Source organism: Python bivittatus, unplaced genomic scaffold, assembly GCF_059951505.1.
Source record: "Python bivittatus isolate LINGU-HERP-01145 unplaced genomic scaffold, Pbiv_v1 ctg000840_np1212, whole genome shotgun sequence".
Taxonomy (NCBI): Eukaryota; Metazoa; Chordata; class Lepidosauria; order Squamata; family Pythonidae; genus Python; species Python bivittatus.
In genome coordinates this window covers 41,140,137-41,164,474 of record NW_028277113.1, presented here as the reverse complement: position 1 = coordinate 41,164,474, position 24,338 = coordinate 41,140,137, and the positions used below count along the sequence as shown (strand labels likewise).

Genomic DNA, 24,338 nt, shown 5'->3' with positions numbered 1-24,338 from the left:
GAGAATCAATTTAATAAAACATGGCTTTTAAATTCAAAGAGATGGCTTCCAGGACAGTAAGATGTAACCTGATCTTACAGGATCACTTTGCCTGACATAACCAAATTTTGTAAACCAGCTAATGGGAATGTGTGGAGGAACTATTTCTCAGCCAATCAGTTCTCGTATTTGGATCTTCCCAGAAATGCTCTGCAGTCAGGGAGTGCATGATTCTTTACTTCCAATCCTCTTTGCACGTGATCATAAGTTAACCCACAAAGCCACCTGTACAGTGAATTATTTAATTATGTACAGATGTTCCTTGTTGAAAATTTGATGTTTAGAGGAAAAGAGGAGCAAATAGAAGTTCCAGGATTCATGTGATACCTGGCCCAAAGACTTAAGTTTCTGCTTCTTGATTATCTGAAGTGATGACAAATGACAAATGTGGTCTGTATAATTCTCTGAATGTTTCTTGGATGCAAGAAGCAGTCCTGAGCAGACTTAAATAGCAGCCAGGAGAAACAAAAGGAAATGTGTGAATTTACAGCAAGACTGTTTATAAAATCATGAAAATCCAAATGTAATATCCTGAACTGACTGCTGATAGGATAGAAATCTTTTTAGAAGATCATTTAGGAGGATGATAAACATGAAGCCCACATTTATCATTTTGTTGGATGTCCTAGTTAGGAAACTGTTGAGGAAATTCAAATCCCACACAGCTCTACACTTTTGGGGGGGGGGACCACAAGAAGTACTGGAAATTTTTTGGAGATTTGTCTATACTCCATGTGTCCAGTAAGCAGAAATATTAATGTCTTTTTCATGTTTTTTGGCTGATTTTGCTTTGGCAACAGAAACAAATCTTTACCCTTGGTAAAAGAGATTGTTTCTGAAAAAGAAAGTATTACAAGAACCCATTTTATCATTGGCTGAAGAACCCAAGCCATGATGGAAGATTTACAGCATTCTCACACTGCCAACTGGGACTTGAGACATTTAGGAGTTTGATTACCTCACCTGCTATGAGAAAAAAACCCAGAAAATATATCTATAATCTTCTTAGAATCACAGTGCTTAGTTTTTTATTGTTCTGGGCTGCCCATGTCCAGGCATGACAAGGAGAGCTGTCTTATCCTTGGATTCAGTGAGAATTTCAAGAGATACAACTGAGCAGTTTCTTGCTCCAGAAATACATGATAGATATACAACAGATTTCTACAGTAGATTGTAATTGGCCTGCTATACATTTTAGTGCTTAAGAAACCTGCAACTATGACAACAGATCATATCTGTAGTAGAAAGCTGCATACATTCCACAAAATGATCTTTCACAAGCGTTACCACTCTGTTTAATTAGGCTACTGCAAAATTGCAAGAGACAGCAAGAGTCCAATACAGCTTGCAGGACAGACTAGCTTGGGCATTTGCTAATTTAGGTGCTCCTCCCCCCCTCAGATCATATGGCTGAGTTTGTGCCAAACTGAGGTTACCTATTCTCATTAGAAACAGGAAACAAAGCAGCAAAAAAATACTGGGTGCTATATTTTCATTCTGTTGGAGGAACCCTCTTTTTCACTAAGGGAGAGAGGTGAAAAAGTACAAACAAACTAAGTGGAAAAAAGCAGGCTATCTGCTCTCAACCTCAGCTCAGGAAAAGAGAAGCTCAGCTGGGGAGGCAGAGCCAGAACTGGGAGAAGCACTCAGCTCTAAGAAAGGAGAGATCAGCTTTGTTTATGAATCTGTTTCCTGACAGGAAGTGAGTTTTATTGGTTCCTCCCAAGATTCCCACACTGAATGAGAAGGCATCAACAACCTTTCCTAATGCGGTATCCTCCACAAGTTTAAGACTGCAATTACTATTGCCACTTCTGATTAGAATTGTAGTTTAAACTATCTGAAAGGGGTTACATTAGGAAAGAGAGATTAGCACGAATTTTGTTGTGTTCCTGACCATAGTGAAGTTCAGCATCATATAATTTGGGGAAATAATCCTCATACAGAATTATACCCACAAGCACGTGCTTGTTACTGGACCTTAAATTCAGTCACAAAAGTTAGGACTTCTGCCTTGACTCCTAAACTTATTATTTTTTCTCCCTGTATGGTTCCTTCAACCTAGTAGATCATCATTGCCCAATCTGTGCCCTCCAGTTGTGTGAAGACTGTAAGTCCCAGAACTGCCATTTTATCCACAATAAATAAATGTCATGCAGTACTGCATGCGGATCTCTTCCCTGCTTTGCCCTCCTTGGGCTGCAATTATTACACACGCACTTGTTCTTCTACAGAGAGCTCGTTCATGGGGAATAATTGCATCATGCAAAGAATTATCTCATAAAAAAAAAAACCTGGCAACGTTTCTAATACAGCAATATATCTCCTCTAAACAATGGGATTTTCTGAAATGAAGAACATACATTATCTGTGGAGTCCTTGGGGTTCTCTGAGCTTGGTTTTTTTCTTGCAGACATTTCATTACCTGGCTAGGTAACATCTTCAGTGCTAGAAGAGAGTGTAACGAAACATCTGCAAGAAAACAACCAAGCTCAGAGAACCCCAAGGACTCCACAGTTCAACCCTGAACTACATATATCCTCTTCTATTGATACATTATCTGTTTTTAGAACCTCAAACTGTGGTTAGATTGATTATTTTAAGTTCGCTTCTAAGGTGACATAACTATTATAACAAGTTGTTTGTTACGACTTCTGAGCACCAACAGGAATAAATCAACGACTTCTTTTCCAATTCGTATACTGTACCACATTGTATTCTCCTTTAGGGACTCCAAGTCCCCATTTTCTTTTTATATTTCATTTTCCTCCAACTTCACTGCTTAAAGTCTCCAATTAAAACTGTTTGGACATATACTTGCCACCTCAGGATAACATTTTGTGATTTGATAAACTGGATTCCGGGGCACAAAAGACTATGCTATAATAGATTTCTTAATCTGAGGTGCTGCCAAAGCTCTATGTTGTTTCTGTAGCAGCAGGTCAGCATAGCTCCCCTTTTATTAAAGGTTATTGCAAGCTACTAAGCAGCTATCCATCTTTAAAAAATAATTTTATATGCAAATTTGAAACAAGATTAAGATGCTACAAAATACATGATTAAATTTATTTTTAAATTCTAAGCAAAACTGGGACCAAGAAAGCAGAACACATTCCAGAATAGGCAACTTTTTAATGCAACAGCAAAAATAATATTTAAAGTAGACTAAAAATATGCCACAGTTTTCCTGCAGGATGTCATTTTTCACATGAAACAAAAGGAGCTAATGAACTGAAATCTGTCTTACTTATAGGGATTTTTTAACTGAGTTTATGTAATTATTTGAAATAATCTGCCTAACGTTGCTTAAGCAAAACTTACATTCATTTCACTGGAGCAGAATTCTATAGGATTGGAATTCCTATACTGAACACAGACATTAAAGCATATAGCTCAGGTGTGGACATTAAGAAATATCAATTAAAAAATACTCATATTTTAGTAGAAAAAATACTGTAGCTAAAACTAAAAGCTTTATTCCTACTCCATTCCACTTTGATTCATCCATGCAAGAGGTTCAGTTCTATCACTAACTAAAAAGCAGTATATTTCCATCAGTTAATGAAAAAAACTTGAGTTGGAAGACTTCTTCCACTTGGAAAAAAAAAAGGAAGAGAAGGAAAGGAAAGGAAATCCCCTGGATTTCCTATAAGAATCAAAGAAATGTGCATGACCTGAGCCATTGCTATTAAAGAAGTACTACTTAGATACATATCCCAAAAGGTTTGGAAATCTTTGAATACAAAGCAGAGAACGTGTACTTAAACTACCATATTTGCATTTTCTTTTACTTAAGTCTTTTCTATTTTTAACATATAGTCTTATTACTGTTCTGTGTTTTATATTTTATATTTTGCATTCTGATATGGCTTAATATCAGAATGGTATGGCTGAAATGGCTAATCAATAAAGTATTACTATTGCAATACTACCATATTTAGAATGTACTTCATGAAACAGATCAACCTATGTCCAAAAAATTATCAAACTCATAACATGGAATTCTCTAGTCAGTTCTGTCAAAAGTTACAGGCTGTTTGGAGTCTGAGCTTTAGAAGAATGGAGGAATTTCATACCATTGTGAGTGAATAATGGGGAAAGAGGTCCTTTCTATTATTCAACTGATATTAGCTCCATATTTTCAGAGGAAAATACAGTATCACAGATCTGCAACCAAGAAGTCTATATAATGGCTGTGTCAGGAGTTCATTTATTTGTACAGTTAATATGCAGGTTACACTGCTTTCCTGGATTGTAAGGATTGGGCCATGAATATTTAGTTCTTAATAACCTCACAGACTACTACAATGGCCTCTGTACTAAACTAAAACGCAATATAGCTATAGTCATATATAACATCAGCATGTGAAGAATTCTGTTGCCCACCTCTTAATGGAAATTGGCAGCAGAAAATATACTAGCTTAAAGGCTACATTTCAAAGTTTTTTGTAAGAGTAACAAAAATATCTTTAAAAATATCTATTGAGACAATTACATAAAATGGTGTTCAAATCTCACTTCATACAAACAGCCAACTGGAATTACCAATACCTGTACATCTGTTATTGCTAACATTAACAGAAAAATCCTGATTTACCTGTTGAAGGTAGGATTCGGAAAGCACAAGAAAATACATATGAGAGGCCTATTTGGCTCCTAGTCTCTGCATTTTAAAAAGTACTGTACATTGTTTTCAGGATTCCCAATCTTTGTGATCATGAGGGCTAGAAAATTCTAACATAAGATTTAATGTTGGTATTTTTTTTAAAAACTGCCTGATCAGCTTGCATATTTCCTAAAATGGAATATAAAGGAAATATGAATCAGTAGAATTATCCGAACAACACTGTATTTTTACTTTTTTGAATGAGTATTATCTTGATTAGGTTTTTTTTTAAAAGAGGATGTAACACTGTCAGTATCAGTTGAATATCTTTCTCAAAAACTAATTACTCTTTGCTTTTTCAGACATGTTTCTCCCCTAAACTCTAAAAGAATTTCAACATTTTAGAATTTCATCTTAAATGTTAGCAACACAAATGCCATGCAAAGCCATCTCATCATTCTTACTAGTCACAAAGCTATAGCAATCTTTGGTTGTAGGGAGTTTCAATGCCCACATTTTCATTTATTTTGTGAAGCATTTATTCCAGATTGGTGGAGTGATCATTTAGATATTAGGTTAAAAAAAAATAAGTAGGGAAGAATTGTATATAATTGTGAAAAATGCTATTTATGAACTCATGCAGTAATCTGAAGCAATAATTTAAAAGAATTTTACCACAAATTATTGAATTATCTGAAGCTCTTAAGTACCAATCCAAATATAGTTTATGCAATTTTTATTTCACAAAATTATAATAAATTTAAAACTAGGGGAATCATCTGCCATCTAAAAGATGACAATGTCTCTAACTTAATGTAATCAACCTATGGTGATATCTGGAATGAAAAGGTATGTGAAAGGCTCAGAAGAACTCATGTACTGAACCAAATGCAGCTATTTCAAAAAGTCCACACAGATTACAATCACTAACACACTTAGCAGAGAACTCTTGCTGTTTTTCAATACCTCGATTTTCTTTCTAGTCCATGATAAAAAAAAATGTCTACCAGAAATTAGATAAGAGATATGATTGTATCTCACATGTGTAGGGCTATAGAAAAAAAGTGAAGCAGGCTCCTTGCTGTGTCTGCTTAAAATGTTAGAGAACTTGTGGCAGTAGAGCAGTGTCAAGCAAATAGTAGTCTGGCTTACTGGAGCCTTTTCAAATGTGCATCCTTTATCAAGCACTCACCAAAATGGAAACTGTGTACATTAAACTGTAGGTCCCAAATTAACCAAAGAATTTCAGCTCAAAATTACATCTGGGAAAATAAAATTCTGCAACCTAAATGCTGGCATCTATTTTTAAAGATTATGCCAACAGAAGTTGATTTATTTACATGTCAGGATATAGTAAAAAAAGAGACAGATACCAGTTCTCAGTTACAATGAGAATGCTGGCAAAGTCTCTGGAAAGTCCTGAGCATGTTTGTATTCAATTAAAAATTTGGTTAGTATAAATTAAGATAATCTTAATTCAAATAATAGTTTGGGTGGAGGGGATCCAGCAACTTACATTTTCCCACTTCTCCTTTTTTGTACAGCATTCCTCTCAATTTCCTGTTTAGCATTTTTTCTCAGCAAAGCAAAACAGTTGTGCATGCACAGTCATTCAAAGATAACTGGGAACAGCTTCCAAAGCAGCCACTCCTGAGCACTGTGAAGAACCTTCTTCAAGGGATTTGTACAACATTAAAACCAAGGAAGTTTCATATTCAGAGTACATACACTGACCATGTTTTGGCAAATCAGGCATAATAGCAACCTAGGGATAAAACTAAACAGGAAATAGAAATCTCATTCAAAATCAAAGAAAGAAGCATGCAAACCTACAGCTTGTGTCTTTGCATCCAGAAGGGTGCAGAGATGAGCAACTTTTGGGGGGCTGAGGGCCAACTGGTCTTCTAAGTGTTGCATCAGGAACAACACTCCAACATGTGAGGAGAATGAGGATAAAGAGCTGGGTGGGTCCAAACGTGATTTTAATTTTAAATGCAATACACAGTTAAAATGATTACTTCTCACTATTTAATACATTTCCCAAATTGGAACATTAAAATTACAATTCTGTGGCAACTTTTGCAGAGGAATGCCCCCATTTTTGGGAGGCTATATATAGCCCTAAGACCTCAATATGTACACCTCTGATTTGGAGGCTCATATAATTTCAGCTTTAGGAATCAATCTTATTCATGTCTCTGTACTCAAAAATATGTCCAACAGAGTTAACCAAAGCATCCATAGGAACTTAGCTTTAATGTAATTAAACAGAAATCAAGAAATATAATGCTTCTGTTTTGCTTTCTAAATTAACATGGGATTGTGTAATTCAAAAAGATGTGACAATAATTTTGCATTTTGCTCCAAGACAGAGTAAAAAAAAAACTTTTCTGAAACATGTAATGGCTAATCACTACTGTAGTGGGACATCAAAATAACATGGATATATTTATGTAGTCACCAGGAGAAGTTCAAATCAAGGGAGATTTTAGCTTACTCCAGGACTGTAAGCTAAACTTTAACACTGAAAAATACATCTCAGAGAAATGTAATTGCAAACTACTTCTGTACTGCTGCCAAGAAAACTATATGGTTAAACTGTGTAGTCACCAGGAACTGATCTTGACTTGAGGAAGTCCTAATCTTTATCTTAAGAGTGTTTTGCTTTTGTTAATCTAATTCAGGTAGAACAGAATACATTAACTACAACACTATGGAAATGTAGCTGGGACTAAGTCTACTGTATATAATGGAAATTATGTCTGTATGAGCATGCTATGAAAATAAAATAAGATCATTGCCAGAGTTGCATCATAATTGTATAACTTACATTCTTATGCTGTTTTTCTTCTGGAACTAAATATACATGAAATCATATAGTTGGCGTTTTGATGCATCAGAAATTGTTCAAATATCTGTTTACTTTCATATGGAGGCTTCCATCTCAGTTGATCTTGGCCTACTTTAGAGGATCAGGCCAACTGAAGTAATTACAATTTCATGGTGGCTGCTAAGAATGCACCCTGGTGAAATATGAACTGAATAATATTTGACTTTCAGATTCCAGCCTGTGGATTATTCATGAATTTATATTTTGGTGTTTTTGGCTTGCTCGTGTTTCTCCATTGATGGGGAAAAATATGTGAAATGGGTTATCCATAATCATACAGTTAGCACATGTCAGAGACAAAACACAGCACTCATCAAGTAGTAACAATTAGAGTGCTGCAGGAAACATTTTGCCTCTGTACCGTATTTATTTCAGAAAACTTTAAAATCTGCTGGAGAAGGCAAGAAATAAAGCACAAGCCTACTGCCTTCTAAACTAAGCAATTCTATGATCCTTGAAACAGAATATTTGCAGTTCTCCCCAAATAATGTTACATTTCAGCACTGGATTAGACTTTTATAACATACAATTTTCTATTTAACTAAGCAAAGAAGCATTTTTCTAAAAAAAAAAAAAATCAGCATATGCTGTTGATTAAAAAATAACTTATTTTCAGCAGTGAATGTTACAGTATTAAGACTGATATCTTCAATGAGATCTGACAGTTTATCAACAAACACTAAATGTTCTGTTCTTTAATGAGATTAACATTAGACAGATCAGTTTTTTCAGTAAAAAGGTTTATCAAATAATTTTTCCAACAGAAATCTGCACAGTAGAATGAAGGAAGAGAAGAAATAAGAGATTCCAACTTATCAGTAAGACTAAAACAAAAATAATTTGAGGTTTCAGGAATTATTCTATATTTTCAATGTCCAATTAGTTGCCACACCTAACAGATGCTACATAAAAAACACAAGGGAAAAAAAGCTTTGACAAGCTTAAGAAGTTGGTGCTTTTCAAAATAGTCCGGATTGAATGGATGTTAACAAATATAAGAAAAAGGACTTGGATTCCACAAATAATTCAGCATTTTATATTTTACAACATTTTTGTGACTTCACCCATTCATGAACAGAATAGGAACCTACTAGCTAGATAAGCTTCAGCTGAGCTAATGGCATGCAGCAATGCTGTTCCAAAGTAATATTCACAGACTACCAATACTCAGCTGAGCAATCATAATATTTTAATTTTTGTTCCAATTCTACATTTCACTATGTCATCACACATTTTTACAAAATTTCATTTTCCGCAGCTTGCTGCAGACCATGACATTTTTTAAAAGAGAAAGTGATAGATTCTGGGTTGTGGGGAAGAAGCATAAAGGTACTGATGCATCCTGTTGTTCTTCAACCATTCTTACCTTTTCAGAACGCAGAGACTAGCAAAGCCTCAAACAGTTGCATTCTCAGCTACACTACTATCCTTACTGAAAATGCAAGCAGTCTTAATGTGTCTACCTAGGGGAACATAGCAGATATGCTAATGATGTCTGGGGGGAGGGGCAGAAAGAGAGAACCTTCTTACCAAAGGTACCTGCCAAGCCATTATTAAAGATGTTTTACAACTATGACAAAGAAAACAGCCATCAGCCTCTATCAAAGCAAGGAACACAATGAAAACGTAGTACACTTAAAAAGAAAAAAGAAAGAGAGGCAGGGATGAGTTCATATCCTTTAGTGTCCCCTATCTTTTGAGCAGTTACTGTACAGTCCACCTAGTTTCCAAACCCAGTATTAAGAGGATTTTTAATGTATTCCTGACACTCTGACCTCTACTGTCAAGCTTCCACCAATCAGGGGGTTGCATTTCTTACAAAGCTCCATCAATCTGGTGATTTAACATCACAGACTGCAGCTTAATCTAGAGGATTCCATTTTCCCTTCTGCACACCAAGGCAGTGCACCATTATATAAGACTGCTTCTTTCTTCTCTCCCAGCCTCCTCTTCTGCGATCTCCCAAATGCCCGCTTTGCAAAAGAACACAAGGAGGAAAAACAGCGCTAATACTGCAGCCCTTTGATTATTTATCTTTTCGTGTATGCTCGCACACAAAAATGCACTCACTCCAGAATGCGTACCTTATTATCACCATGCAAACAAACAAACAAAAAAGAAAAGGAGGGGGGAGCTGGGAAATGAGGGAAGGAGAAGAGCCTCGATAAGACAGAAAGAATACTGTATTCACAAGATGTTTTTCACCGAGACAATGCAAGGAGCTCATTAAAGCTGCTAAACATGCTACACGCTGACGAGGAGACACGCTAGATTAGGTTTTAAAGCCCCGCTGTTTTTATTATGCAATGCCCTGCAAGCCCGCTCTTTTCCACCCGACACTGCAGCAATTCTCCAGGGCTGTGTGTGTGTATGTCCGTGTCCACGACGCGCACGCAACGCGCACGCCCAAGCTCCCACACACGGCGGTGGGAGAGAAAAGAGAACGAGGGTTACCTGTAGGAACGCTCCCCTCGCACTGTGTGCTTCCTGAAAGGAATGATGGTGCCGTTATCCTGGATGATGTCGTTGTTGTTCTCTCCATTTGGGGACAGCGCTTGAGTAGGACCAGGCATTGGAGCCTCCCAAAAGCAAGCAGCCCGAACCTGGGTGCCTGGGCGAGGAGAAGCTGGGACCGGCTGGGCGCTCGCGTCTTCCCCTTTACTACCGACTCCGTCCGTCCCTCCTCGCCGCCGTCTTCTTCCCCCCTCCTCTCTGGCCGGTGACGTCAAATAGCCGGGAGCAGCACCCAGGCCATGTGACCAGCCCCTCACCGTAGCAACCAGCTAACTCATCAGATCTCCTCGATTCACACAGGGCTTGAGCGTGGCCACACGGAGGCAGCCAAACAGGCGCAAGGGGCAGGGCTAACATCTGGCACGTAGAACCCACTCCGCTTGGCGCGCGCCCCCGCCTCGCTTCCTCGACGATTTCCCTCCAGCCGTGCGCTCCCATACAAAGAGCCATCCTTAGAAAGAGGGAGGAATCGAAAGAGAGCCTGTGTGCAGATTTTAAAAAGACCTCCCTACGGTATTCGGTTTAGCGTTTTCCTTCACGCCCCACCCCGTTCGAAAATTTTACAGAAATCATCCTGCTTTTTCGGGCAATTCAACTATGCTTGGCCGACCGTAACAGAGGACGGAGGAGCACAGTCAAAACACGCGACCAACGGCTCGGAAAACCCGAGCTTTAGACTTACGGGGTTCCCTTTACCGTCAATAATCGCCCCGGATGAAGCTTGGAAAATGTGCACAGCATGGGAAATAGTTCTCGGTAGATAAAGCAGGGGAGATGGTGGGCTAAAGGCGAGTTTTCCACACGGACATGCTTAAATGGCTACTACCCTATTTTCTCTCCTTTTTCCATTAAGGAGATTTATTTTCGAGCGAAGAACAGCATGATAAAAGGCTCTTCCCGCTCCTAAGTACAGAGACAAGCAAAGAGGCATTTCCGACTCCCTCTCCTTCCTCAGCAGTAATGTGGTTCATTTGTTATAATTATAACACAAGCAAAGAAAACAAAACTAAAGGCCTTTTGCTCATAGCTTCATAATCCACCATCATCTCCACCCTGACAAGGCCAAATTATCTTTGGCCTCAAATGACTGAAAGCAGTATCAAAACCACTCACTGTGTACCAAACTGAGATGGTGACAATAATCCAAATATTAGCAATGTGGACATAAATTCTAGTCCCTGAGCACATTTAAGGTGCTTGCGTGGTATAATCTTCATCAATGTCATCATAAAATCGCTTCTCAGACATAGATACGCTTTTCTTCCTTATTATTGACAAAAAATTGAGCAAAGCGGTGCTGCTGAATTTTTACAGTGCATTAAAGATCTGACTATAAAGTCTGCTCATGTTCTTAATAAACATTTTTTATCTTCCTCTTACAGATTCCTGGCAGGAAAGAGGATCTAAGAACTCTCCTTTTTTAAACAAAGGCAATTGAAATCACCTTGAAAAGTTCAAATGCATTTTAACAACCTCAGAGCATTCACTGAATCTATTCAATGGTTTTCTTCCTTCAGAATATGCATGAAGAGGAAGGCAGTTAAACGTTTTTTGTAAAAAGTTAACAGATCTTGAAAACGAATAACCACACTCCTTTGGTCTCAAATGTCCCTGCCTGACAATTGTTTTCAACTACTTACCATAAAGTAATAAATAAAGCTTTGATTATGTCACCTTTTAAGCATGGGGGAGGGGGGAATATATCCACTCAAATTATAAATTTTTTTGAGTAGCTACTCTAAATAATAGGTAGCTCATTGTGGATTTTGCAAGATTAATTTAGTTCAACTGAGTAAGCAGGAGCTTTTCTGAATGATAGGCTTGGAAACTTCAGAACTAAGGACCAAATAAACACAATTATCCATTATTTTCTGTGAATTCTTAATCTATGTGCGTACCATATTTTCTCCAAAGCTGCTTAGGGTGAAGTTCATATTATTACCCTTCCCCATGTGATTGTTAAAACAAGCCTATAGGTTCAAGTGTCTACTATGAACTGTTTCAAGCATGATTTGCAAAAAATAAGATTTATGGACCATAAGGGCTAGGTTCACAAATCATGCTAAACAAAATCCTTATTTATTTATTTATTTATTTATTTATTTATTTATTTATTTATTCCTTCTTTCTTTCTTTCTTTCTTTCTTTCTTTCTTATTTATTTATTTATTTCAAATTTAGTCACTGCCCATCTCATTCAAAGAGTGATTCTGGTCAGTTTACAATTTAAAGCAATGTATGAATCAATATGAAGTAGTTTAAGCCAAACAACGGCAATCTGCCCATTCATAAATTAGGTGATGATTTGATCGAAGATGTCCCTGGTCCTAACCTGGGCACTGTAAGTCACTACATATTAGCTTGGTTCTTTATTTGATTTCACCTAACCTATTTCTGTATTGGTCAAGGTAGGTGGCAGCATCTAGGCAACACTGGCTAATCTTTTTTCTTTTTTTAACCAATTTTAGCTCTGGTTAGTACTTTGAATGGAAGATCACCAGAACATCCCAGGCTTATAGTCTAAACTGGAAAGTTGAAAAACATCCCAGAAGAAGACAGTGGGAATCTACTTTTGCATTATTGCCTTTTATTTTCATCTCAGTTGTGATATGGTTCCAAGGAAGCCTGACTTCAAAGGGATTGAGAACAACCATGGAGGAAAAGAGAAACAAAACAGAAGCAGAGCCAAACCTGCTATAGTATGTGATACGGGAAAAAAGCATGTGTTAAAATAGCCACTCTTTATTGAGAAGGTGCAAGTATTCTTACCAAACCTAAAAAATTAAGCCAAGGGATCTCAGAAAAGGAGCCATAATCTGCTCTAGTTTTCCAAATTATTCAGTACATTCCCTGAGAAATATTGACCAACTACAAGATACTCTTCCACATCCATACTTCTTTTTAAAAAGAAACCTTATAGCAGCAGACCCTTATACAGTGAGTAGTACTAGATTTTGGAAATTAATTTAACTTCTCAGTCAGGAGAACAACCACTACAGACCACCCATAAATCTTGATAGACTGCAATCCTATACCTTCCTTCCTCAGATACATACACACTGAAGTTCTCAACTTTCTTTACAAGTCCTCCTCTCTCCATATGCCTTTTCCTCCATAGTTATTATCTGCCAGTTGTATAGTCATGTATCTTGATTATGGAACAAATAATGGAAAAGTCAAACTCAAACACATGTCAGCACAGCATGATATTTTGACCTTAGTCCACATATATTTTCATACCAGGTGCTCAAATTATTTACTTCTTCTTGCTTTGATTACATGATGCACCTTCTGAAATGCACATGTACTGGCTTCTGCCTACTCCAGAATCCTGAAGAAAACTCTCCAAGAACTTCTCTTAATTTTTATATAGTATTCTGATATATCTTTGCACATTATTTTAGTTGTACTATACTTCATAACTGAAGGATTCCTCAAAAAACTTTTTTTTTTTGCTCTTTAAAGCATATTTTTCAAACAACTACATGATGCCATCACTCTTTTTTCCCCCCAAATTTCACTTTTCTATTAAAATTTTGGTAAAACTTTCCTAGTTTTCATGCTCTATGTAACTTCACCTATCCAGCTGAAGCAACTTCATGCTGCTTTCCTATTTACTGCTATCTGTACTTTTCTTGCATTTCCTCTGAGTCATATTATATTATAATTTGCCAAGAGCATATATCTGTCTTCATGTACTTTGCAATGCATTACATACACTTACAGTGCTATGTAAACTCTAAGGCAATAATACTATACAGCAAACATTTAAGTATCATTATAGCTATTGGGTTGTGTAAACATTTTATCATTATTTGAGAAATGTACTTTTGACACATTCTTGCACCATAAAAAATAACAAAGTAAATGATTGCAAAATAACTTAGTGAATACATTAAAAAAAAACTGGAAACAATGCTGAGATAAGAGTTCTGGACATTAAAAAAAATATTTTGAGTTACCTTTTAAAAACAAACAATGCTGAAAAATCAAAAAATGAAATGCCTCCTTCACTGAGCCCATCAAGAGAGCAACAAATACTAAAAATAAAATAAAATGCTGAATATAACATTGTAGCACTACATGTAAAATTTGTTTCAGTTCTAAAAAAATCAACTACATTTCCAGGGAGACCTATTCTCAACACCAGCTGTTTTATTCCAACTGTACCTAGTAAAATTAAGGTATAGAAAGGAGAAAAAGGCCTACATTTATTTATTTTTTTCCTTTTACAGTTACAATTTTGCCAGTGCTGTTCTGAGAACAGAAAGAAGAAATGATATAGGTTCCATATGGACAGCAGACTTTTTAGCCTGGCTGACATTCACTACTTGGAAACAATGCACACATTACAGATGTACTTAATTTTGCCATCACTGCAAGCCACAACAAATACACTAAGTCATCTAGTAGGGTTCCATCCCCCACGGCTATAGTTGTATCCCCCCAACACACAAAAGCTCCACTTCCATGTACACATCAATTGACATAAGAACACAGACTGAAAGCAAGTTAGAATACTGTTTGGGTCTTTAATTATGTGTTTTAAGCAAGTTAGCAAGAAGTAGTTTTGGGTTTTGGATGTACGCCTAAAGAGAGTGCTTTGCATTCACCCTCCCCCACCAAATGAAAACAAAGAAAATATTTCTTATTAAATATGACAATGCAATGCTTCTTCAATAAACAATAGAATAAATCTCTTTAAAACATGCTTTTAAAAATATCTTTATCCCAGTATTTCCCTTTCTTTCTGTATAAAACTCATTCCAAGCATTTTTTTAATGCTCCACTTGGATAGTTCTCATCAGAACAGAAGAACCAGAATCAAATAATAAAGCATTAAAATTAAAAGAGACTGACTTACACTTTTGCTAGCATAATTTGTTATTCCAGGAAGAACTTTTAATTTGGGAGCTTTTACACTACAGTCCTGGATTTTATTTTCCCATTTTCCTGTACTTTTAAAAATGGCTGAGATGGTTACAGATCAGTATCCCATGTTGTTGCTACAGAGTTGCCTGTCTAAGAAAATAGAGAACACATTCAAATGTGTGCCAATCAGCTTGCAAACTGAGTACAGTATCCTTTCTGGCTCAAGGGTCTTCTATGTCACAGCCATTTTTTTTCCTTTTGCATTAATGATTATCAGATGCTAACATAAATAACAGAAGAAAGGCTCAAAGGACATTTAGTCGCAAAATATTTTGTGAACAACAGTGGCTCTTCTGTTCCTCTAAGTACTGTCCATGTATCCAGATGCAACAGCCCAGAGATCTGATTTGCCAAGAACGAAAAGGAGGATGAACAGATGAACTGCCAAATACTGAGAAAGCTCTTCACAACCCCCATTCTCTCTCTCATTGTCTCTCACACATATTTCTGCAAACAATTTGTGAAATTTATCTTCATCTCAGTGTGGAGTAATAGTGCTGGAATGGACTAAGATAAATAAAATAAATAACTAAAACTCATTAAGTTGATTGGGATGAAGATTATTTCTCTCTCTATTTGACAGAGTTGTTATGAATGTAAAACATTATGTATCATGTTTCTTATGAGAAAGATGGGATCATTAAAGTCATTTAAGAAATGATACTTAGGGAGGATTTAAATATTTCAGTAGCAAAGACAGAAGGACAATCTCTGCTAGGATAAAAAAAATGGTGAAAATGCTGAAGGTTTCACTTCCACCGTGAATGGGGAGTGCAACTTTTCCTATTCTTTTAGGATACAATACCATCATTTCCTGGTAAATCTTCCCTATTCTGCTACTGACCAACAGGCCTCACAACAAATATATCCTCCATGTGAAAGAGACCGGCACCAGGACAGAATGAAAGAATCACTTCCTCTGCCAGGAATCCCTGCCTTTTGCACACATCAACATTCAGTTTGCTCTTTAAGTTCTGCCATGGTAGATCTCATGGGGAGGGTTCTAAAATGCCCAAGGAAGAAAAGAGAAGGCGGGAAAGGTAATCTCTGATTCTTTCTTTTTTTTCCAGTGCCCCCAGATTGTTTGGACAGCCACAAAAGCTGAACTGACCCAAGAGGAAGAGAGATCAAGAAGAGAAAACTCTTAAGAGATTATCTCTTCATAAAATTTCCCTCCACGCTTTCACTTCTTATCATCTAATTAAAACTTTGGCTCTGTGGCTCTATGGCTTGAATTAATTATTTGAAAATGCCTCTGTTTTTAAAGCTGCCTCATGGCATTTCCAACTGGTACAATTTTCAATCCTTCACAAATCATTTTGAAGTTTATCTTCAACCACCTTCATTTCGGCAGCCCTCCAAACAAGGAGAATAGGTAAGGAGTAACATGATCCAGTCAATTCTCCCTCTTGCTGACCCAAACACACACAAAATATAAATTGCCAGCACCCTGCTGCCATCCAGGTTTCCAGTAAATCTTGCAAGCAGCTATTACGGGAAAAAGCCATCTTGGTGTAAAAGTATCATCTATTTCTATCAAAAATCTGTAGTTGCCATTATACTAGAAGAATAGCATGGCAGCACTTTTGCAAAACAAAAACTTTCAAAATAGTTTTATCCATGGTTTTAAGTTGCAGAGTAGAGCCTCTTTGTAGAGAGGGAGGAAAGTAAGGGTATGGTTTGCTTCAGCCTAGAGGCTAGGAAATGACTGATGCAAGAACTGAGTGCCTATTGCTTACATAAACAATCAGGAAAAATCAGAGCAGAGTTTTTGATTCTTTGTTTTTTTATGTGATTGTATAATTAAGAAGAAACTGACTAGGATAGGATCTGTTCATTGGTAAAGTTACCAACTTTCCTTCCTGAGCATAATTCAGCTGCAGTGGCTACTGAGCAAGGAACTGCTTGCATCCAGGAAAAACAAATAGAAGAAAAGACTTCCTTCCAAGTCCCAACGCCACAGAAGATGAGGATGAGCTGCTTTGTTCTTCTGCTTTCAGATAAACCAGCACAGAGTCTTTACTGCCACATGGTCTTGGACAAGAATAAAAACTAGTCTAGAAAATAGACTGGAAAGTCTGACCTAGTCCAAAAAGGCAGTATTTTTAGAAGGAATTTCCCTATTTTCTAAATAAGCCTGAAAATGTCAAGCACACAGTTGATCATACCAGAACATATCAAATGAAACGTTTCAAAGAAAAGTAGATAGCTTAGCATTCAAGAAGATCTGCACTCCAGAGAAACAAGCTACCTATTTTAAAAAATCATTAGAAAATATTCTGCTAGTTCCTAAAGAACCACAAGATAAGATCAAGCTAGAAACCTTGGCATGACAGATAACACAGAAGGAAGTTGTAGAAGTCCCTTGACCTGAAGAAAATTGTAGAAAGATGTGTTTCATATAAAACATACAGATGTAGCTTCTTTAATGAATGCTTATTTATTTATTTAAGCACATTTGTATAGCTGTCCATCTCACATAGTGACTCTGGGCAGTGTAAATAGTAATAATCAAGAATATATAAAAACCACTAAAAGAACCAATTTAAATAAAAACAAGATAAAAACAAATAAAAAAACAAAATGGTGCGAAAACATACAGAGGGTGCATTCCATTAACCATCATGCAACCATCTAACAGGCTCCACTCTACCATGGGATCCCCATGCTAGTTGACAAAGCCATGTTTTAAGGGCCTTCCAGAAGACCAACATGCTATATACTAACAATATTAACATTGCTAACTAATCCCCCAACACTATGTTTCACTATCTCTTTGGGTTTTTCTCCACTTGCACCTATCCATGGCACAAACAAGGTCTGGCAACATATTTGTTCTGCTGTGTCCCCATGACAATGCCTTCATCTTGTTCCCAGCCCATGAAGGGTTAAGTAGTCCTTAACTATACCAGTACTTCAGTAGTATTTTCCTTCTTATTCCAATACCCTTCTCTAGACTGCAGAATCACTCCTGGGTAATATCATTGCCCAGTACAGAGGCAAAGGGAACTAGGTAATTAGGAGAGCCTGAAACATGTTTTGGAATCATACATGTGCCATTAAATTTTAATAGTGAGTGAAGCAACACAAAGTACAGTGGTACCTCGGGTTACAAACTTAATCCGTTCCGTGACTCTGGTCGCAACTCGAATTGGTCACAACCCGAGGCAAATTTCCCCATAAGGTTCAATGTAAATACGGTTAATCCGCCCTCCGAATTTGGTCGCAACCCGAAGCAAATTTCCCCCATAAGGTTCAATGTAAATACGGTTAATCTGTTCTGAAACATATGCATTTTATTTTTAAACCACAAAAACATGAAAAAAAGTACAGTACAGCACAGTATGAAGAGGGAGAATGGGGTGGGGAGGCAGTTATTGTTTGGAGGGAAAGTTCCCCTCCAAAAGGACATCGGGGAGATCTCCTTCAGGGGTTTCCTCTCTTCTTTGCCTCTTAGCTGCAGGCTCAGTTCTGGGGAAAAACCTGTCTAAAGTCAGTTGTTTTTTCCTGCGCTGCATAACCCTCCGGAAATGAGAGAACACGTTATCGTTCATCATCATTATTCTTGCCAAGCCTGCTCTGCATTTTCTTTGGAGCCATGCTGACAAGCACACCAAAAACCTTCCAAAATGCCACAAAACACACCACAAGCCTCACCAAACGTCTCCTTGCTACCGCGATCTTGCCCACAGGAAGCCGTGACCGCGTGGCAGCAGGGAAAATGGCCACGGATCTGGTTCGTAACCCGAGGTGGAGTTCGCAACCCGAGGTAAATTTTTGCGGCCGGAGCTGGTCGTAACCCGAAAGATTCGTTAACAGGCGTTTGTAACCTGAGGTACCATTGTATATACAAAAATTGGGCTTTCTCCTTCAATGGATATTGATGTGTAGGAACTTTTCATTGTAGCCATTTCTAACATCAGATGTATGTCCATCTATTTTTTTGGGACATCATTGTAGATTTTTATTTTTATTTAGCTTCAAAAGCACAATAGCATTATAGAATGGGAATTATAGAATATCAGCAAGTGTATATCTTCCACATTAGTCTTGCATAAGATTCTGCCATCCTGTACAACAAGGGAAAATACCAAGATGCATTCTCTGTGGCTGTTCAAACAGCTACGACAATCTTTCCCATGGAGATCTGCAAAAACCAGATCCAACAGATGTTTTATAACTCCGACAACAATTTAGAGTGTGTGCTTTCAGCAGTCTGGGTTAATGTCTAAGGAGAGAAGAACAATTAACATGCTTGCTTTCTAATAAGACTTTATTAAAAAAAAAAGAAAAATCCCAAGTCTCTGAACAAGTGGGGAACTGATAAGAACAGAATGCAGGACAGAAAGGAACACAAAAAAGACATCCGGTATCAAGCAGAATAAACAGCATGTTAAGTAGGCTAACAAAACTAGATTCTCTAACAAAATGCTACTTTGAACCATAGAAAAACCAGAGACTGAGAAAGATGTAAGCTAAAAAATACATAGCAGGTTATGAAACATTATAATTTTAATCATTTGACCAAAGCAAAAAGAAGTTGTCACATCAGTGCTGTGTCTGAACTTCATAATAATTAGCACTCCAAAAATAAATAAATTTTATGTTGCAACATACTTGCTGAATTTAGAGTTGGACTGAAACGTATATCAAACAGAATTTTAAAAATCAAACATGAATTTAATGGATTAATCATGGTGCAAAATTAATGAAATTCAGCTTTTTAAAGTTTAAACACAATAGTTCTTCCTAGTTTACATTATTACTTGAATTATTCAAGCTGTGCAGTTAGTCTGTGCTTTATTTTAAGAAGTGGGGGTTATTATTAGTCAGCTAGCATCATTTCCAGGGAATAATTTCTGATTATAGAAACAGACAAAGGCACATACAAAAAGTTCAGGCTATTTTAAAGCAGGGCCTTAAAAAGGCACTGAACTTATCTTACTACCACAGCACACAAGTACTGCAGCCTTAAACAAGCACTCCATTCAAGCAAACTTTTCTTCATCAAAGGAAAAAAACCATGTATCCCTCCAATTTTTTAACTAAAAGGAAGAACTTGTAATTAAGAATATCCAATTGATCATGGTGCTTTGCAATTATTTTGGAGGGGTGACTCAAATCAGATGCATGCATGTATGATATTAATGTTATTAATATTACTGTTAATAGGTTTCAGAATGTGACAGATTGAGATGGGTATAAATTCCATATATAAATTCCATAAATAATTGATTTAATGTGTAATCTAGCCTAACCATGAATAAGTTTATAGATCATCTTACCAACTGAAAATATTGTAGCTGTTTTATTCTCTGATGGCAAAAAATCAGAAGTCTGGTAATACCTTTTATGATTAACAGATTTCATTAAAAAGGCTTCTGTGAGCTTCAGCTGACTTCATCAGAGGACACTGGCCATTCTGTGCATCTGATGAAATGAACTGCAGCTCGCAAAAGTTTATAACTTTTTAATAACATCTGTTAGTTGGAAAAGATGCTACCAGACTCTTGATTTCTTACCAACTGAAGAAAAATGTACTATATTTAAAATCTCAGAATTAAAAACCAATTATGAGAAAAAAATAATTAAATGCATCACCAGAGCTTGCTGCCTGAAAGGCACTAAGGAAGAAAAAACACTACATCTCTACAAATTCATACTGGTGTGCCACTACCAAAGAGAGATCCTGTCTTTTGTGCAAATATGCTTGAGCTCTTGCAACAATGGCAAAGAGAAAAAGTCTTCTAAGGTAGATCTTTGAGAGAAAAATCTTTAATTATCCTTAATTAGATAATACTGTTCTGATGCTTTGTCATAATATTTTACTATTCTTAATTTATATAGTTCAGAATATGTCAAATTGCCTCTTTTGTAACATACTGAAGCAGTTGCATTATTTATGTTATTTATTTATTTACACAATTTATTAGCTGCCCATCTCACTTTTTCCAAGTTACTCTGAGTTAGGGTTAAAAAACAATCAATAAATACATCAAAAATGTATAAATATATATATATATAAAAACTAAAACAAAAAATAATAAGTGAAGAGATGTTAAAAATAATGGAGCCACCTTATTACATCACCTGTCCCCTGGGGTCCCCAGGCCTGCTGGCAAAACCAGGTCTTGAGGGACCTCTGGAAGCCCAACAGTGATGAAGCCAATCTCACCTCGGGGAAGAAGATTCCACAGCGCGGGCACCACAGCAAAAATGGTCCACTGCCTAGAGCCCACCAAATGTAGCTTCCTAGGTGTCGGAACTTGTAACATGCCCTCTCTGCCAGATCTGGTAGGACAGGCAGATGAAATCGGGGAGAGGCACTCCCTCAGGTAACATGAAGGACTTTAAAGATCAACACCAGCAAGTTGAATTGGTCCTGGAAACAAACTGGTAACCAATGCAGCTCAAGAAGCAGAGGTGTGACGTGTGTCCAACCAGAAGCACACATAAGTACTCACACTGCTGCATTTTGCACCAGCTGAAGTTTCCAGTTATAAAGGACTCATCCATTTTATTAGTTCAGTATAATTTATTAGTTCAGTATAATTAGTATAATGAACTAATAATTTATTAGTTCAGTATGCAAAACTTTAATGCTGTGGATATTTTTGAAAAGAACAGAGAGGGGTTCCCTACGTATTATCAACAATGAAGTTTTTAGGTTTTCTGTTTCAAGAAAAACAAATTGTATTATTTCTTTGCTTGTGCAAAAATGAACAGCATTTCAAATAATAAAAAAAATATGTTTAAAAAGTAAAAAAGGAAGTAAGCTTATAGTATTTTTTTTAAAATGGGAGTACAAAATCCTATTTTGGAATAATATATTCTATTTGTACTAGTGTTTTGGCTTTCTGTATTCATACCCTGGAGAGAAGATGTGCTTGTACATAGTATTCAGATCATTAGCAAGCAGAATCAGGAGAAACATGTGTGAAACAAACAGCCAGTCACATGCAAAGTGTTTTATCTAGCTAACATAAAACAGATGCAACTTTACTTACTCAAGTATATTCTTTAAATCTGGATCAACAGACTATAAATCTACTTCATTAAAAATTAACAGTTTATTAATTGATGTCAGTAAAGCATAATTGCAGTAATTACTGTTCATTTATTTGCATACTTGAGTGTGTACAATAGTTTGAAGGCTAGAACATAGTACAGATGTTTGCTGTGTTCTATATTAAACTGTCAGTATATTTCAGCATATACCTAAGTTCTTAGAATGTAACTTCTCTGCTGTATGTATGTATACATTGTATTAGGCTTTTTAATATTGTATTATACAATATTAATAGACTTCTTGTAAAATTGTAAAATTGTACAATTGTAATAGACTTTTTCAAGTCCCAAATAAGATCTTGCTACTTCTATAACAACACCAAGAATCTCTGTACTGAAGAATAACTTTTTCAGATGCTTTCTAGACATTGCCACCTCGTGGATATATCTTCATATTACTTCTTATACAGCTTACTGAATATTTAATTGCTGTAATACAGTAGTTATTAATGGGGTAGTTTAAATTGATGTTTTCCAATGTCTTATATTTATTAGTTAATCATTATGAATTTACTGTGGCACTGAACTGTTTTATTGATTGTTTAGATATATAAGCATCAACATTGATTGTAATATTGATGTTTTTGGATAAATGTTTTGTACTTTTTGTCAAGTACTTTAGACTTCATGTCAAGAGATCAAACTGTATAAATATGACATTTAATTTAATGTATTGCCTACCTAAGTAATGCAACAAGCATTCAGGACTTACTTTGTATATTTATCCACTTGCACTGTCAGCTGGGATGAAGTCTTTCTTGTAGCAATTTGATACTATGAAGGAAAATATAGCAACTTTTAGTTTAACGTAAAAATCAGAAAAAAATATTCAGTACATTGCCTTTGTATATCCTGTTTATGGCATCAATTTAATCTTGCTTTAGAATCCTTAATCTGAATAAGATATTTGACAATTTGAACTAAGCATCATTTTTTCATCCCAATGAGCAGGCCTCACATCCCTCAGGGAAATGAGCATGATGGTGCAATTCTTACACTACAGCTTATAGAAGCTATTAAATAAAATACCCCTAGGGCATATCACTGTATCTGTTTAAATGTTGCATCATGCAACACAAAGGTGCCCTCCCCCACAAAAAAAACCCCAGATGCTTCTCATAGAATAGCTTTTTAGAGATGTTAGGACTGCAGCTCCAGAATTTTCCAAGGCTTATGTAGGCTGTGGAATTCTGGGAATTATATCCAAACACCTCTAGGAGGCATCACCTTGGAAAAGGCTGCCAGGAAAAGTTAAACTAACCCCAAACCAAAGAAAAAACATGTTAGTATCACCTTCCCAGAATTAATTCATACCAATACAATATTGCTAAGAAAATATCTAGGGGGACGTGGTGGCGCAGCGGCTTAATGACGCTGAAAGTTGCCGGCCAGAAATGGTCGACGCTTCAGCGGTTCGAGTACAGCCTTCGCGTTAAACAGGGCGAGCTCCTGTTTCCTCCCCAGTTCCTGTCAACCCAACAGGTCGAAAACTCACGTGAGTAGATAAATGGGTACTCTCACTCCGGTGGGAGGAAAAATGCTGGCGGTGCCTTGCAAAAAGGAGATGGGAGCAGTTGCCGGTAAGCGCGAAAAACCGCGCGCGCCCGAAAAGGGCGTGAAGCAACAGAAACCCCGCCTCCTGCGCTCGCCAGCTGGGCTCTGCTCTAGGAAGGAGGCTCTGGCAAACCACTTCCGAAAAACAATTGCCTTGAAAACTGCAAGGACTCGTCCAAGCAGTCACTGCAGGGTCAGCAATGACTGAGCGCAGACCAAAAAAAAAGAAAAAGAAAATATCTATAAAATAACATGGGTGGTCATTATTATGTTTGTTCTATTTTAGTCTTTGTGGGACCACTTGCATGTGGCACGCTATAGTAGCTCATATGCACAATAGAAGTTGTATTTGAAAGGCTTGCCTAATAATTCTAAATCCCCACTCTCCTATTATGATAGGCATAGAGGTATATTAAACCCAAGGGTTCCACTGATTTCAGTATAAATGCTGCAGGTGTTTTCAGGGAATTGTATTCTTCTATATTCTATTCTGTAAGTTCTACTAAAATAAGAGGAGTTCAGAGTGTATGTATAAGATTGCATTCTTTGGTCCCAAACCAAATACTATTATGTTTTATTGATGTGCAGACTAATTTGCAAGTGTGTCTAGCTCTATAGTGATAGAGGCCTCGAGGACAAGCCGGAATGCAACCTAATCATTAAACACCATGGGAGAGTTAATTGTTAGCTCAATAACCCTAATAATAACCAGAGTTCTTCCAAAGTAATCACTAGT

At 36.8% G+C, this 24,338-nt stretch overlaps 1 protein-coding gene across 7 annotated transcripts in view; it reads right to left on the bottom strand.

Moving 5' to 3' along the window:
- Window positions 1-24,338, bottom strand: part of MAPRE2 (microtubule associated protein RP/EB family member 2) — an 88,228-nt gene that overhangs the window by 40,536 nt on the left and 23,354 nt on the right. For 4 of the 7 annotated variants that reach the window (XM_007421287.4, XM_088130928.1, XM_088130929.1 and 1 more), the window contains exon 2: window positions 22,761-22,822. Coding sequence is in view for 2 of the 7 variants with exons in the window: in XM_007421286.4 (XP_007421348.1) it covers window positions 9,990-10,108 (119 nt within the window). In the remaining 5 variants the exon portion in view is untranslated. Of the gene's footprint in view, window positions 1-9,989; window positions 10,242-21,987; window positions 22,031-22,760; window positions 22,823-24,338 lie in introns of those variants that run through there. The other 3 variants (XM_088130927.1, XM_007421286.4, XM_007421288.4) reach the window with 3 other exon arrangements.